Genomic DNA, 15941 nt, shown 5'->3' with positions numbered 1-15941 from the left:
TGTCTCCTAGTATAAGCGACACACAAAAGATGAAATGGGTAGCACTATACTATGTGCCTCTAATTGCTATATATTTCACATAGTAGTTACTCGGTAAATACATGTGCACTTACACATAATTACAATGTTATTAAGAATAGTTACAATGTACTTAATGTGTAACATTTTTTGCATGATATGTGTTTTTTGGGTTAGATAAAAGTCCATTTTAAATCCCTATAGGTGGATTTCTAATAGATTTATGCTTTCTCTTCAACTGTTTCCTGTAATATCCCAGCATACAAGCCCAGCCCTATTACGCACACTGCTTCACATACGCGAATGCAGTTTAAATTCAGAGTAACTCGGTTGTTTTCTCACAGGGTTCTTGAATATTCTGCATTCAGATTGAAATCATCTGCTATGGGTTAATAGCTATACTGACCTTCAAGTACAGGTCCACAGTGGAATGTATACTATATCACAACACAGACACACAATTCAGCCTCGTGACCCTTTTGGGTTCATTTCAAGTTATTCCACTGACAAAACAAATAAATAAATAAAGTCAACTTTATTTTACAATTGAATTCTTTCAAGGTTTCACAATTTCCTTCTTGGCCTATCAGATGTTTACTTCCTGTTCCTTCCGGTTTCCTCCTGCCAGAGAGGAATTATCCAGGAAAACCTCCTTCACATTAAACATTTTCTGTGGAAACAATTACCACCAAGCACTTTCACACTGGAGCATTGTGTGCAGCCTCGCTGTCACACTGCATGCCTGAACTAAATGGTCTTCAATGCTTATGAACTAATACACACAGGTAAGCCTCTGCATTACCGTGGTGACATTTATAGGTTTTATCAAGACCGCAGTGCAATATTGTGTTGCAATTACTGGCGTAATGCTGTGTTCTTAGAGGTTGTGCTTCAAAGTACCAGCTTATAACTGGCTCTATAATGGCATGGTCATTTCTAGAACGGCTACATTAAAATGTTCAGAGCTGAGGACAAGTTTGTTATGATAGCGTATTCAAAGTCACAGTTGAAATATTATCTTGCACCATGTTATGTTATGGTTTCGATATGGGTGTTAACACTGAAAGGCTTTCTCCAGTTAAACACCCAAACTCTACTGGTCCCTTGACAAGGGCGGGATCCAGGAAGTCCCACAGCCAAAACCTCCCTGCACAGTTGTCAAATGCAATATATGTGTGTGATGCATACAGATCTGTACCATATGTGATGACATAAGCGCTGAGAAATACATTTTTTTTCCACTTAACTCTAAATCCAGATCCATTCACAATCTAATCTTTTTTTTTTATAAATTGACTTTTTTAACAAGATACTGTACAAATAAACCAGCAGACTCCCACTCCCCCACCCCCATACGTATTTATCATTTAGTACGCCAATGAGAACAGATAATTAAGATCAATAGAATAACCTCCCCCTCCCTTAAAACAATACGACTGCATTTTTCTGTTTTGACATTTAAAAATATATATATATATATATTAATGGAGATATTGAAAGGAATTTGCATTGCTGTACAAACCAGTAATGCAATATAGACCACCACTTTAATACCTCCCCCGGTACACTGTCAATCAGGGGTTTAATGAAATGGTGTCATTGATTGCCAAGGAAATAAAGGCAACCAATACTATCACTAAGGGAGTGTGGCAAAGTGGTAATGACGTGCAGGTGAGTGCAGTGCAGAAGAATCACACAGACAGACGTTGGTACAGGTGCAAGGGTGTTTATTTATTTTAGTAAATGTCCAGAGCCTCAAGGCAAAACCTGTAAATAATAATAGTGCTGGAAGTGATACAGCGGCGTGTATCACTTCTAATTTATAATCCTGCGGGTTTGACCCGCAACCCCAAAGTCCCGTTCCGACACCCACACTAAACACGAACACAAAAGACAGTGCGTGATTCAAGTGCTAAAAGGTGCAAACACAAAGACAGTTGGTAGTGAAAGGTGAGTGGTGAAGTCCGGGTTTTTCGCTGGCCTGCGGCTGCAGCTCCGGATCGTGCTCAGTAATCTTCTGTGACAAATAACACACAAGACACACAGTGTTAATACACAGACACAGAACACTCACGGTTTCCTCACAGTACGGGCTCCTTCTCGGTTATTTAACTTAACCATATGCAAAGGAACAGATCACTCAAGCCATGCCCCCTATTTATACCCTCGCCCATGACCCCGAGGTTAACGAGCGCATCCGCTCCTCCAGTCCTCGGATGCCACGCCGCTTACCGTCTGGGTCACTGAGCTCGGGTGCCATGGCTCCGCCCCCTTCCGAACTGACCGACTTCCATCTACCCTACGGAATAAATTGTCGTGCCATTTCATTAAGGGTACTCTGTTCCTCGTATACCGTGCTCTCACAGGTCGAGAGGGAGATCTAACACTAAGACTCATTCGATCTCTGTCACAGGGAGTGCTAGGGAATAATGACCGCTGCTTTGCATGCTGCATTCACAGGTTTAAAACTTTTTTGCACAATGCACCCCTAACCAGCACTAACACAATTGTATCAAAAAAGGGTTAGGGTTATATCGTGTAAAAAGATTTACTGACACCTAATGTAAAGCGTTACCTGGTTTCCCTTATAAAGTTTACTGCAGCAGACCACAGGGAAAGCACAGCACACTGTATTAAAAAGTGTGTTGTAGAGCACAGGCATGCAGAGTGGAAGCATGGCTTCATAGACTCTGGTAGATGCACACTGTACAGGAACAGGGTGCAGACTGACACACACATTTCAGGAGAGCAGGTTTGTGCAGTGCTTGTGTATGATAATAAGGCATCATTAATGTAAGTGCATTGGAGACCAGCTGCGATTATCATAATTTCACAGGATGCCATTAGCTATTAGGAGTAAGTGCACTTACCCAGCAAGGTCCCTCAGCATTAACCCATTCCTAATTGGTCCCAGTATCACACTGGTATTTGCCATTTCCTGCCATTTATAATAAATTTGGTCTGACTTGGAACTAATTACTGTATAAGGATAGAAATGTATCCTACCATTCCTTATTGAAAGAGGGTGGGTAACGGCAAAGGAGATTACTACAAATGCATTACTATCCTTACATCCTTTTGTTTTTTGGTTTAAACCTTAAAGAGTAATTAGCAGGGTTTTGAAAAAATATAGCATTACACGTCCCGACGTGTTGCTACAACTGTTTAAATAACATACCTGGAATTTTTCATTGTTAACATCCTGACAACTTTTTACACTTATAACTTTAAAGTCTGTTTCAAAGCTCTTTTCAAAATGGCCACTCTAGTGCACTGATAGTGTCAGGATTATTGTCCACGTTGTCAAACAGGTAACACAGCGATAACGATTCATGATGTGGTACGGAATAGAAAAGCCAGAACACTTGTTATTATTTTTATTTTTATTTATTTTTTTATCACTCTTCCTGCATAATTTATAGGACAGATCTCAAACCCCAGTGCACTAGAGCGGACATTTTGAAAAGAGCTTTGAAACAGACTTTAATGTTATAAGTGTAAAAGGTTACATACAGTACACACAGCAGCATGTGCAGTACTCAGTTGCACATTGACAGTCCTAATAACAGTTGCAGAGCGAGCTTGTCCCCTTAAAGGGTTAACAATCTCATTGTGAGTTGTAATAAACCACCTGCTCGCAGCCTAGAAAGCAGGTGATAATTGACTCTCCTCAGGAGTTTCTGCACTAGGGATGGCCTGGTTTTGCAGTTCATAGCTGTCATCCAGCAATCAGGCTTCCCTTACAATCCCCCTTGTGTGTCGAGGAGCAGCTGCAGATGTCAGTGCTCCGGAAACATGCACACATGTGCTTCAGAAGCGGCAAGCAACAGTCAAAGCCCTTTACTTAGGGCTAGATTCTCACAGATATTTCCTGCAAATCGTCATTTGCACAATTTTTCAGAAGGAAACAAAAGCACCAAACCAGAACCAAGGTGTCATTAAGGTTAACCCTTACCCTAATGACCCCTTGGAGTAAATAGCCCTGAGAATCTGTCCCTTAGCGTGTTATCTAACTTTCTAAAATCACGGTCAGATGTTAGCTCTGTGTTAAAGGTGTAACGAATAGTTTCTGACCTTCATTTTGTGATTCAGTAAATTATTTCTAAAAAGTTGTCTTAACTCTCCATCACTTAGTTCTGCAGGTATTTCGAGAAACTCATTTAAATGTACCACAGTTTCAATAAAGACAGATGACATGGCATTTGTTAAAGGGAAGTCCTAACCGGTAGAGCACTCTGTCTGTCCAGTAAAGAAAGCATGGGGGAGTCAAAAGTGTACGTACCAACATGTACAAGAGAGATGCTTTCTACTCTCTTCTTAGAGGCTTGCCTTGTGCAAAATAAAGAAGCCATGAGATTGAGTTATACAATCAAAAATAACTGACGTGGTAAGTGGAGGAAGGGAACGCTATATAGGGAAACGGAGACCATAGCAGGCTAATTCAAAATAAATCCTATATTCCTCTATTGATCATCCACCTATTTTGAAGCGTTTTCCAGTACCCAAATAAGCACGAGCCCCTTTAAGATTACTGGGAGCGTGCACAGCTCCATAAATGGGTTACTACATGGGTTCTGCTCGGCACACACTTCTGCAAGGAGACGCGAGCTTGAGAGCAAGCAGCCTCTGATCCAAGATCCTGGAGGAGGAGGGAGCCGCATTGCTCAGAAGCTCTGCAAACCTTGCAGAATCCACACCCTGAGACTGCACGCTGTGCCAGAGACAGCATGGAACAACGGCTTGAGAATGTGCCCTTTTCATTCTCAGAATGGAATTCAGAGGTAACCAAAGGCTTGCAGGATCAGTGGCATTTTGTAGTGCGGGGTTTAGGTCTGCAAAGACCCCGCAGTTCATTTGGTACAAAGTATCCCCACCAAAAAAAATCATTAGGTTATAGTATTTAAAATAAATATTACTAGTTTATAGCTTGCTCTGTAAATCCCCATTCAGGCTGTGCATTGAAGGAAACAAGGGGTACACTTACTAATACGGTTTACAAAATCCAAGAAGCATCTATAAAGTTGAATAAAGTGAGGTGGAGGATTTCTGAAGGCACTGACCAGCAGTAAGAAAACTGCAGCGCTGTTTGGAACTGCCTCTACTAATGTAAGACAGGGATGGATGCATTGCCAACTTGCAAACAAGCTCACCCAGAAATCAGATGTAAACCCAGGCCACTAGTGCCTACACAGAATTAATTTGCTAATGTGCTGCACCATCTACCTACAGTACCCTGTAAGATCTTACCTTTGAACAATTACATTATGATAGTAAATAAATAAAATCTGCACAGTAACTTGGAGTACACTTATAGTGCAGTTGCTTGGAAGTTTAACTAATTTACTGCGTTACTTACCTGCAGGTGGTTTTAGTGTTTCCATGCATACACACACAGACACATGCGTGCATGACGTGTAGCACCTGTCTTTGCCAAACTCATGTTCACACCCGCGAAATCCAACCTCCGGGGGCACACCGTCCTGCTTCACACTTGACTGTTGATTGACAGGAGCACCTAATTGCAACTAGCTGTGTAACTGTTCCACTCTCTCGTATTCAGGGAGCTAAATTAAAACACAACCCGCATGACATTGTGGAGCTCCTCAGTGCGGAGTGTAAACCCTTCGTGTGTAAAATATGATAGGCTGTATTTTATTAGTAACAGTGTGTGATATAAACAGGCCCCTATCTGATTCTGGATACCGTAGGAGGCATCAGTCATGCTCGAAAAGACGAGACACTAAATCATGAAGCCTGAGCTGGGTTTTATGAATGGGTATTAGATATTTAAGGAGCTACAATCAAGTCGAATTACCCACATCATCATCTGCCAAACCCCTGTGATTTAACGGTCTTATCTTAACTAGAAACTCCCTCTCTCCGCTGAGTGGCTCTCCTTATCAAATCTTCTCCGGGAAGAGATGGATTGGCAGACCCAAAAGCAATTTCATTTTCCTGATAGCTTCTGTATGCTATGGCTTCCTGCAGCAGTGAAGCAACTCAAGCAATGCAAAGCTTTGGGAAGCTTTTGCTTTCATGGCCAAATGATCTTCAATGGCTATGCAGCACGGGCACTCCAGCGACAATGCAATTGTTCTATACTTCAGGAGCAGTGGTAGTGTAACAGGAAGTGCTGTGTGATGTGCTTGCATTGCAGATCCTGACCCCTGCTGGTGAGGAATTAGGTTCATAGTTTTATAACTGCTCCTGCAAATAACTCTTTTGTACAGCGGTTAAGGTGCTCAGCTGGGCAGGTTTGCACCCCGTCTCTACCCTGCTACTGTAGATCAAGGGCAGCTACAGTGTGTAATTGGTAGAAAGGCACCACAGGGGTAGCAGTTATTTTACAATATCTATAATTAATAACAGTGCTCTTGACAGCTCCTTTGTTGACTACATAGACCGAACTGTAAAAGATTACTTGGTAAAACTTCTATGCATCTGTTAGCAGAGAAATGTATAAAACATTTCTTAATCTATACAGTAGTGTGGTGCAACACTGCCCTCTGCTTTTCTGTAGCTTCCTGTCTTCAACTGCAGTGTTGCACAGTGTTTCTATCACAGTGGATGTGCCCGGGTGGGTCTGTGGTTAGGGCTAGGCTGTTTGCACAGTTTGGTTTTTAAAAGGTTCCGCTTTTATCTTTGTTCGGCTCCGGACGTGATTCTCCAAAAACAGTTACAAAGAAAAAAAAACACAGCATAAAATAATATTTGAAGAACTTTGACACAGGAGTGTTTGTAATTCTGAGCAGGGCACAAAAGCTTAACCTCTTTGCAGCTGCTTTAAGCCTTTGTGGTTCACACAGATGATGGTCGGAGACAGCTGTGAAAACCTTTAATAAAACAAACTATAGACACACACACACACACACACACACACACACACACACACACTCACACAGCACTGTATCCTGCAACACAGAACACCTTCACAAAGTCCAGAAGATCCTAACTTGGATCTATAGCTCAAAGGCGTAGTCCATCAGTATTAGTTACAGTGAATCGCTTTCCCTGCACATGTCCGTCAGTAATGCGCTGTTGAAGATCGTTGCAGGAGGGGTGCCCTTGCATTATTTTTTGTTTTCTTATTGCACAAAATAAATTCTACAGCTTATACAAGTGAAGTGATGTGGAACAGTAGCGCCCTCTGATGGACTGAAGATGTAGAAGCATTACCCCTTACTGGTGGGACTACGTTCAGGTTTTAGTTGTACGATGTGTTTGTTTGGTTTTTTAAGAGCAGCATTTCTTCTTCTTCTTCTTCCCTTCCTTTTCAGGTTTCAGTTTGATGGAGTCAGTCATGTAGCTCACTGCTCCCTCTTTGCACTGTGGGAGGGAAACAGGAGGAGAGGTTACATTAGCAGCTTGTTTCAATGTCAAATCCCTGGGAGAGTGGCATTTACAAGAGTCCTTTTATTTCTATATGATATGTCAGAAGAAGAAGAAGAAGAAGAAGGGTCCAAAACTCATAAGCCAAAAAATAAAAATGTTCCGATCACTTAAATTGGCATATTGTGCAGCAAGGTTATGTATTTCATGCTGTTTCCTATTCATAAAACTGATCCAGACAGTTGTTAGTGGACCTCAAGTGCAACAGCACAGCATTCCTTCAATCTTGTGAAATCTTTGTGAACAGGGAGCAGAGCTGAGAACTGACCTGTATCAGTGCATGCCTGGCTACTGTGTGAAAGGCCTGGTCCACGTTGATGTTGCCCCTGGCGCTGACCTCCAGATAGGGGAGATTCCTGTCCTCACACCATGAGGAGGCATCACTGCTGGACACCTGGCAAGATAAAGAAGGCTCAGCAATACTGCACTGCAGAGGAAGGTTTTAGGATTAAAGGGGAGCTTTGTAAGCTCTAGCTGGTAATGTCACTCCCGGGGGGTGTGGGGCGCACCTGTCTGTCATTGAGGTCAATTTTGTTCCCTAACACCACGAAGGGGAAGCCGGGGTCGCGGGAGCTGGTCTTGTCCAGGATGTCCTGCCTCCAGCCCTCCAGAGCTTCGAAGGACTCGCGGTCGGTCACGTCGAAGGCCAGCACACACCCGTCCGAGCCCTTGTAGAAGGTAGACACCACCGAGCGGAACCGCTCCTGTCCGCCCGTGTCCCAGATCTGCGGGAGAATCGTTCAAAACACAGCTCGGACACCAATTTACTAGACACGATTTTTTAGTTTAGAGAATATGAAATGTAAATATTTAGGGTTACCATATGGCTCCAGATTAACCGGACGCTTTGAGACAGACCGGAATTTCAAAATTCCCCCTAAATTGAAAGTAATTCACGTATACACCTTTGCTGAGATTGATCCTGCTCTGGTGGAATTGCTTGGGCGCAGCAAACAATTCACACTGATCAGCTGCTTCTGATCAGATCTTAATGAACGAACAGCTAATTTATCGATAGAGCAACGAGATGATGATGAAATTGTATTTGCAGAATAATGTGGGCGATTGAATTTTAACAAACAGAAAAAAATAGCGACTGGCTGCAATTCATTCTTGGTATAATACAATTATTTGACGCGCATGCGGGTATTTAAGCACCATTATTAATTGTAGCTAAGGATGGTTCATTTACACCTTATTTTATTTCAATTTAGGGGTAAATTTGAAATCCCGTTCTGCCTCACAGCGTCCGGTTAATCTGGAGCCACATGGTAACCCTAAAATATTGGAGGTGTGTTGATACCAGTGCTTAATTTGTGCCGAGGCTTCCCGTATTGAAAGTTACTTTCCATAACCTCTTCCGTTATGAAAGTTAAAAATCTCATATTATTTTTATCTCTCAAATGCGTGCTGTCTGAGAAAAGTTTGTGTCCTGTAGCAGGGGATTGTAAAATGAAAGAAGCTAAGGCTATTTCAGTTCCTAATATACCTCCAAATCGACTAAGTACGGCAAAAAGTACTGTTAAGAGAGGGAACAAGAGAAGAACCTAAAAGAATGGATTAAACCAGTGACAGGAGAGGACAGCAAAGTCACCAGCCGGTACTGACAATGTGAAATACATTTACACCACACTTGCATTGTTCAGCGCAGGACCACAGACAGATAATGGATTTACTGCATCTACCATGCGCTAAACAGAGCTTACACTGGCCTGCTGTTTGCCACTCATTAGTTACCGTTCTGTTGATGTTCATGGATCATGAAAATGTACAGCGTTGATCAACAACATTATTGCTCCCTACATGTCCGCCGTTTTTAGTGCTGCTTTGGCGCTGATATGGCGGCATTGCCCAGGAGTATAAGTGGCAAACACGCGGCGTCTCAGGGACCGCAGCATTCAGAGAGACCAAAAAAACAGACCAAAGCCGTCGCAAAGCACCCTCTGGCAAAGGACACTTTTAAGACGGTTGCATTTACACTGCAAAAAAGGACACCTAAGTCGCATGAAAGCCGGTTTAAAAGAGGCGCGTGTGTAAACAGGCTATAAACACACAGAGCAATGCACTTGTGGGCTTGCAATCAGCTATCCCTCATTTTGGGCGTCTGGGCGTATTTTTCTAGTGTTGAAAAGACGGAAAAGCGATGCTCCAACATGGAGCCTCAACGAAAAATGATTATTCATTTCAAAGCAGTATTTAGTTTTGTATTACTTGGTATATGATGATGTGGAATACGTGATTGTAAACTTGTAACACCAGTGCAGTACTCTTTAAGGGACTGAGATTGAAACGGAGATCTCAGTCCATCGGCAAGTACACTGCTTATTCGGCTGAGAAAGCGCAGGTCCTGTTGGATCGAGCATTTCAAAAAATGTGAACAGCATGAAATTAAGTAAAAATACATTTTCCATCTGTCGAATGCACTGGAATGGCAATCCAGATACAGACAAACATGAACTGATAGCGAGTGACTGGGGGACTAAAACACTATTGCACTATTCTTGTTTTTCAGTGCAGTCACTGCTGTCAGCCACTAGAGGGGAGTGTTCACCCCCTCGGCGCACTTGTCTGGCTTGCTCCTCACCTGCAGCTTGACAGCGCTGTTGTCCACGGTGATGATCTTCGACAGGACGCTGGCTCCTAGCGTGGTCCGATAGTCCTCGTAGAACTTGCTGTGCACGTACTGGTGTAGCAGGGAGGTCTTTCCCACTCTGTAGGAGAAGCAGCCTGGTTATCACATTCTCCACATACAGACAACTCCACTACTGTGGATCTTCTTCAGGCAATCACTGGACTACAGCATCCTAGTGTCCAAATGCACAGCAGAACTTTCTAGTAACAAAATTCTTATAACACATGTTTAAGATTTTAGTTATAATCTGGAAAAGATGGTTACTTATTGTATCAATTCATTTTCCTTTATTTGGACTTGTTTTCAACACGTGGATGGGTTTACTGTATACAACGGAGAAGGAGGACTAACTGCAGTGTACACTTATGATCAAATATAAATCAATAACAGAAGATAATTGAGGAATGTGTACAAAGCAGATAAATCAAGGAATTCAGTAAGATGTTCTGTACGTCTAGAATACTGATACCAGCACACATCGATCTTTGTAACTATAGTTGAAAAAAATTTTTTATTTATTTTTTATTTCAGCTGGCACACGCACACTCCCCTTAAAAAAATGTTTACCACTGAACATTTCTGCTGTAATTTTGCAGTTTTCCCATTGTTATACTATGCATTTACCATTGTTTACCATAGTTTGCTATGTTTCTGGGCTTTACCAATCTTTCATTATAACATTGCTGTTCTTTTACAGTGTCAAATCAACCACACACACACGCACGCACGCACGCACACACACACACAGATATACACACGCTCACACAGATACACTCAGACACAGTCACACTCACACACACAGATACACGCGCGCACACACACACGCACGCACAGACACACTCACACACAGATACACACACACACACACACACACACACACAAAGACACACGCATACAAACACACACACATACACACAGATGCACACGCACACACACACACAGGGCTGCTGCTAATGCACTCAGGAGTTTCTCTTACCCAAGTGATCCGAGGATAATGATCTTCAGATCCACCTGCTTCATGAAGAGAGCCTGAGAAAGAGACAGAATACCAAGCATGGACTATCAATTCAGAAAACAAAGTTAAAGAAACAGAAAATAAAGCATGGACTATCAATTCAGAAAACAAAATTAAAGATAGAGAATACCAAGCATGGACTATCAATTCAGAACACAAAGTTAAAGAAACAGAATACCAAGCATAAACTATCAATTCAATTCTGATTAAATAACAAAATCCAATGTTCCTGAGTGGTCACTAGATGGCGCTGTATCCTACACACCTGGGCAGGTTCCTGCAACACAGCCACTCCTGGTTTTAATTGTTCTGTGCAGTGATACCAGCTTTGATAAAAGTGTGTTCACAAAGACACCAGAAACACTGCAAACCAGAACATTCTGCAAATCAATTATCAGCCTTAACTGCATCTACATGTTAGTATTGCTGTTTCATTTTCCACTGAAATTATTATTATTATTATTATTATTATTATTATTATTATTATTTATTTATTTATTTCTTAGCAGACGCCCTTATCCAGGGTGACTTACAATCGTAAGCAAAAACATTTCAAGCGTTACAATACAAGTAATACAATAAGAGCAAGAAATACAATAACTTTTGTTCAAGTAAAGTACAAGTTTGACAAACCACAATTCAATAATACATAGAAATAAGTGTCATCAGCCAACTTAGTGTGTCGATTGTTTTTTATAAAAACAACTATAGTTGCTCTGGCATGAGAGAAGTATGACAAGTTTACTTGTATTAAAATGATTAAATTAGGCAATGTAATTTTTTTTTTTTTTTTAAGAGGCATAATTTGACAGATTTCTCCATCGCACAAAAGCTTGCAGGGCCTGTACTGTGCAATATATTAATAAGAGGGGCTCAGCTGTATCTATGGCGCACACTTGGCCCTGCTGTTCCAATGCCAGGGATCTCAGTGCTGAATGTCTTTACAATACCACCCTGCTTTGTGTGCCTGGCCCCTGAGAAAAGGTTTCCATTGTTTGGAGCTGCACAGCAGCTACAGACTGGCAGGCCCCCATCAAAGAGAGTTATTGTGAGCAGTGCTTTCCACTGATCAGTGTCTATTGAAAACACTGCCATCACAAAACAAACAACAGCCCTTCTTTCACCCAGATTTACATCCCCGTTCTGCAGTGCTGCTCAGGAACAGGGTGGGCGTGGGTGTAATCTGAGAAGAAGGAACTCAAATGAAACATGCATATACCTGAAACATACCCCAAAAACATATTCAGTTACAGCATATTTCTGGTGTAGATAGACTTAGAGAGAGAGAGAGAGAATTCAAAAACAGCGCACAGCTCTCTGTCCAAGAAGAATCATGATCCAACAGACTGATATTGCTGTTTAAGGTTGAAAGTTTGAAAATTATGTCTAATTCAGTATCTAACTATCTGATAAGGGTTTCTGTAAAACTCCTTTCACACTGGCATGCCCTACCCGTGTCAGAACCTGGTGTCATGCGGGTCGGGTACGTGATTTCACACTGCTTTTGATAAAGCAGGGTTGACCTGGGTGACAGAAGCAAGTAAACGATATGCGTATCAATGCAGCTTGTTAAGGACGCTTCCATCCAAGCTCCTCTAGATTGAACCGTCGGCCCAAATGTTGATTAGAGCGAATGTTTCTTCATCCCTGCTGCAATCTGGCTCTGGTGTGTCTCAAGCAACAAAAATGTGGCTAAACAGAATAAACAGAAACGTTCCCTGCGGAAGTGAAACCTTCACGCAGGTGTGGCCGTTTGTTATTGCATTGGCTCACGAACGGCCGTCATGCATTTTGTCTCGCTCAACCCGGGATAATGCGTGTCGACCCACATCCTGAGGTGGGTCACTGGGACCCAGGTCAAGCCGGGTGTGACCCAGGTACGTGGTTTCACACTACGCGGGATTGTGACCCAGATAGCCAGTGTGAAAAGGGTTTGACTGTAGATACCTCTAGTTTTCTATTCCGGTAAAGGGTGCATTTTGTATAATCACCCCATGAGCACACCTTGAAAACAGCAACCTTTTTATCAAACAGGTTGAAACAAAGCACAGATTAAGAGAGATCTTGGCAATTCCCTGCCTGAATATGTTCTATACATGACTAACACATCCAGTCAGCTGGTATCTATAGTCAGGTTACACCCCTCCTTTCAAACAGAACTGCCTTTCTCTCCTCTCTTAGGTTCAAGTGTATACTGTTGCACTTGAACCTGTTCCAGCCACACAGTACCTGCCTGGGCTGGTTCTATTGATAACACTTTATTTGAATAATTATTTATGAACAATCAATAACAATCATTGTATTATTATTATTATTATTATTATTATTATTATTATTATTATTATTATTAATCAATCTGTAACAATACCTTGTTATAATGTATTTATAGAAATCATTGTAATTACTTTATAATATGACCTGCAGCTTTGCACTAGTAATGTCTCATTAAAATGTTATTGTAATAAACTATTATTCCTTTGTTAATACCAGTAATCGTCAAAAGCACATACCTGGATTTTTCAGTAACACTTTAGGGATCCGACATTAGTGGTTATAAACAATCTATAAACATGTCATTGTGCTATTGACAATTACAGAATCTGATTAGAAATAATACATTATTATACACTTTTTTATGCTATTGTATATAATCGCTTATAACGTCTGTCTTTTCAGGTCTGTTTGTCCTTCTGTACCTGTCTGTGTGTCTGTCTCTCTTTATATGTCTGTCTCACCAGTTGTATGGGGTTGCTTTGTTTTTGCAATACAGTTATTATACACTTTTGCCATTGTTTTGTTTTTGCTATTGTTTATAACCACTTATAACCGATCTCTAAACTGCAGGATTACCGATTGTTCAAGTTGTATTAATAGCCATGTACAGTTTCAGTTACAGTGGCTAACTCCTTTAACTGGCTGTGTTTACTGTATAGGGGTGGTGTGTATGCTGTATCTGCAGGTCCTTCCCGAAATATAAAGCTTATCTAGCAAAACCAGTTTTTACCAAACATATGACACATGTGGGAATGCATGAATTCCAGGCCAGAGTTTCTGTGCAAAACATGTGAAGGGCAGGGCCATAGCAACCAGCCCCAACACATCTCAAAGGGAAACTGTAGAGTCCCCTGACTTACTGTCAAGTGCCTGAGCTTGTAATGCTTTGCTTGTTTTTTTATTTTTCTAATTTTTAGATTTTTTAAATACTGGTACAGCACAAGGAGTTTAGGTTTAGATCTGCTGCTTCCTGTTGCCAAATCACTTCCTGTGTCGTAGTGCTGTGCTGTAGCAACAATCAGAGTATGTGACCAACAGCACAGGAAGTGATCAATGTAAAAAAAGCCACTTCCACACAACCTTTCCCCCAGATCTACACAAAACTACCATGAGAACCCCCACCCCCCCCCCCACCACCACCACCACCACCACCACATCACCTTATAGCTGATCAACGGTTCTTTGCGTTATCAATCTGCCCAAACAAGCTTTGGTGCCAACCAATGCCAGTCAGATAGCGGCCATTTCTGGGTTCACTTAAAAATAGGAGCTTGTGTCATACAAATCAAATCCAAACTTCCTTCAACAGCATTACACTACAGACCAGCACCCTTGTCATCCACCGAGCCCCCCTCCCACACTAAATGCATTACACAACTATCCCTTCCTGTGGAACACCTGCCTGTCCTCAGTTACATCAGAACAGCTTTTTGGAACAGGAAGAAAGAGCCAATGAAACTTGACAACCCTTTCCCTTTAGGAGACTGCAGCTTCACTGAACGAGAACTCTGCACGCTGGCTCACTCACACACTCACTCACTCGCTCGCTCTCTCGCTCTCTCGCTCGCTTGCTGAAGGTACTTACAGCTTTTGGCTCCTGGCCCGTTTTCACAGCTCAGTAGTAAACTGTCTGATGGCAATAGTGTCGTGATTCTCACCCCCTCCTCCCTGTTCAGATCACTGTGAGCGAGCCCGCGTCCTAGTTACCACAGCACTGAGAGTCGTACAGCCACAGGCCCGGATGGAGCTTTCTGTACAGTTCAGAATCAGTGCTTATTTTTGTTGTTTTCCATTTTATAAAGGTCCCTCCCTCCCTCTCTCTCTGGCTGTCTGCCACAGGCATGTGGGAGTTCCCAAATAAACAAATGAGTCAAGGCAGAGAGGGCCAGGGCTTTTCCTACTGAGTTACAACTGTGTAAGCAGTACAGTGTGTGGATGTGTAGACGGACGGATAGGGGAATTCAGCACTTAAAAAAAAATGATGAAATCAAATATGTTGGCATTACTGTATGTTTTCATATTTTAGATAAAGTACTGCAGTTGCTATGCCATTACAGGGGGGGGGGGATATTCTTAACATTATTTTTCATCTTTATAACTGTTTGATTTCATGCCATCAACATTCATTGTCCTTTTTATGCAAGGCCAGTGAAAGAACCTGATAATTCCATTGACAGTTCAACACAGTTCATAGTGTGACAGCGTGGAGTCACAGAGACATCATGCAATGCTTCATGCAATTTCCTGCATCGTTGTTTTTGGCATTTCAGTTTAAAGCATCCTGTCTATCAAGAATGCTAACTAATAAGCTAGCTTTTAGACAGAAACTTCTGAATGTATTGGTGGCAAGGTTGATTAAAGATGTATTATTATTTATTAACAAAATGGAAATGAGTTTCAAACATCACAGCTCTCCCCGGTCTACTCCAACCCCACTGCAGCGTGTTCAAACTAAAATAACTAAACACCCAAAGATCTTCTGTTCAATGCATTTTATGATTACTTCTTCTCTTGTTGTCCCTGTTTCCAAGCATGTGCCTGGTGGATAGTTGTTTTTGTCTCTGTATCCTGGATACCAGCTCTGTGACTCAGAGCTGTGGGTTAGAAGTGTGC

The 15941-nt window shown here is 41.8% G+C and overlaps 1 protein-coding gene across 1 annotated transcript; it reads right to left on the bottom strand.

Moving 5' to 3' along the window:
• Positions 1–6413: 6413 nt before the first annotated feature.
• On the bottom strand, positions 6414–15120 carry LOC117395570 (ras-related protein Rab-7b-like). Its single transcript, XM_033994543.3, has 6 exons — positions 14914–15120; positions 11016–11068; positions 9992–10118; positions 7917–8132; positions 7676–7801; positions 6414–7344 (listed from the first exon to the last, which is right to left on the bottom strand). Exons 2-6 carry the CDS (start codon positions 11057–11059, stop codon positions 7252–7254), a joined length of 606 nt encoding a protein of 201 aa, XP_033850434.1. The 5' UTR covers positions 11060–11068; positions 14914–15120; the 3' UTR covers positions 6414–7251.
• Between the last annotated feature and the right edge of the window lie 821 nt (positions 15121–15941).

Source organism: Acipenser ruthenus, chromosome 30 (genome assembly GCF_902713425.1).
Source record: "Acipenser ruthenus chromosome 30, fAciRut3.2 maternal haplotype, whole genome shotgun sequence".
NCBI lineage: Eukaryota > Metazoa > Chordata > Actinopteri > Acipenseriformes > Acipenseridae > Acipenser > Acipenser ruthenus.
Note: the sequence above shows the minus strand (reverse complement) of the source record. Positions and strands in the feature narration are given on the sequence as shown.

What these genes read in the sequence shown, in the direction of transcription:
- LOC117395570 (XM_033994543.3), bottom strand. Translation starts at nt 11,059, where the DNA reads ATGAAGCAGGTGGATCTGAAGATCATTATCCTCGGATCACTTGG. An exon ending in ATTATCCTCGGATCACTTGG is followed by an intron (nt 10,119 to 11,015) that starts GTAAGAGAAACT and finishes CTTCTCCTACAG; the next exon opens with AGTGGGAAAGACCTCCCTGC. An exon ending in TTGACCTCAATGACAGACAG is followed by an intron (nt 7,802 to 7,916) that starts GTGCGCCCCACA and finishes TTATCTTGCCAG; the next exon opens with GTGTCCAGCAGTGATGCCTC.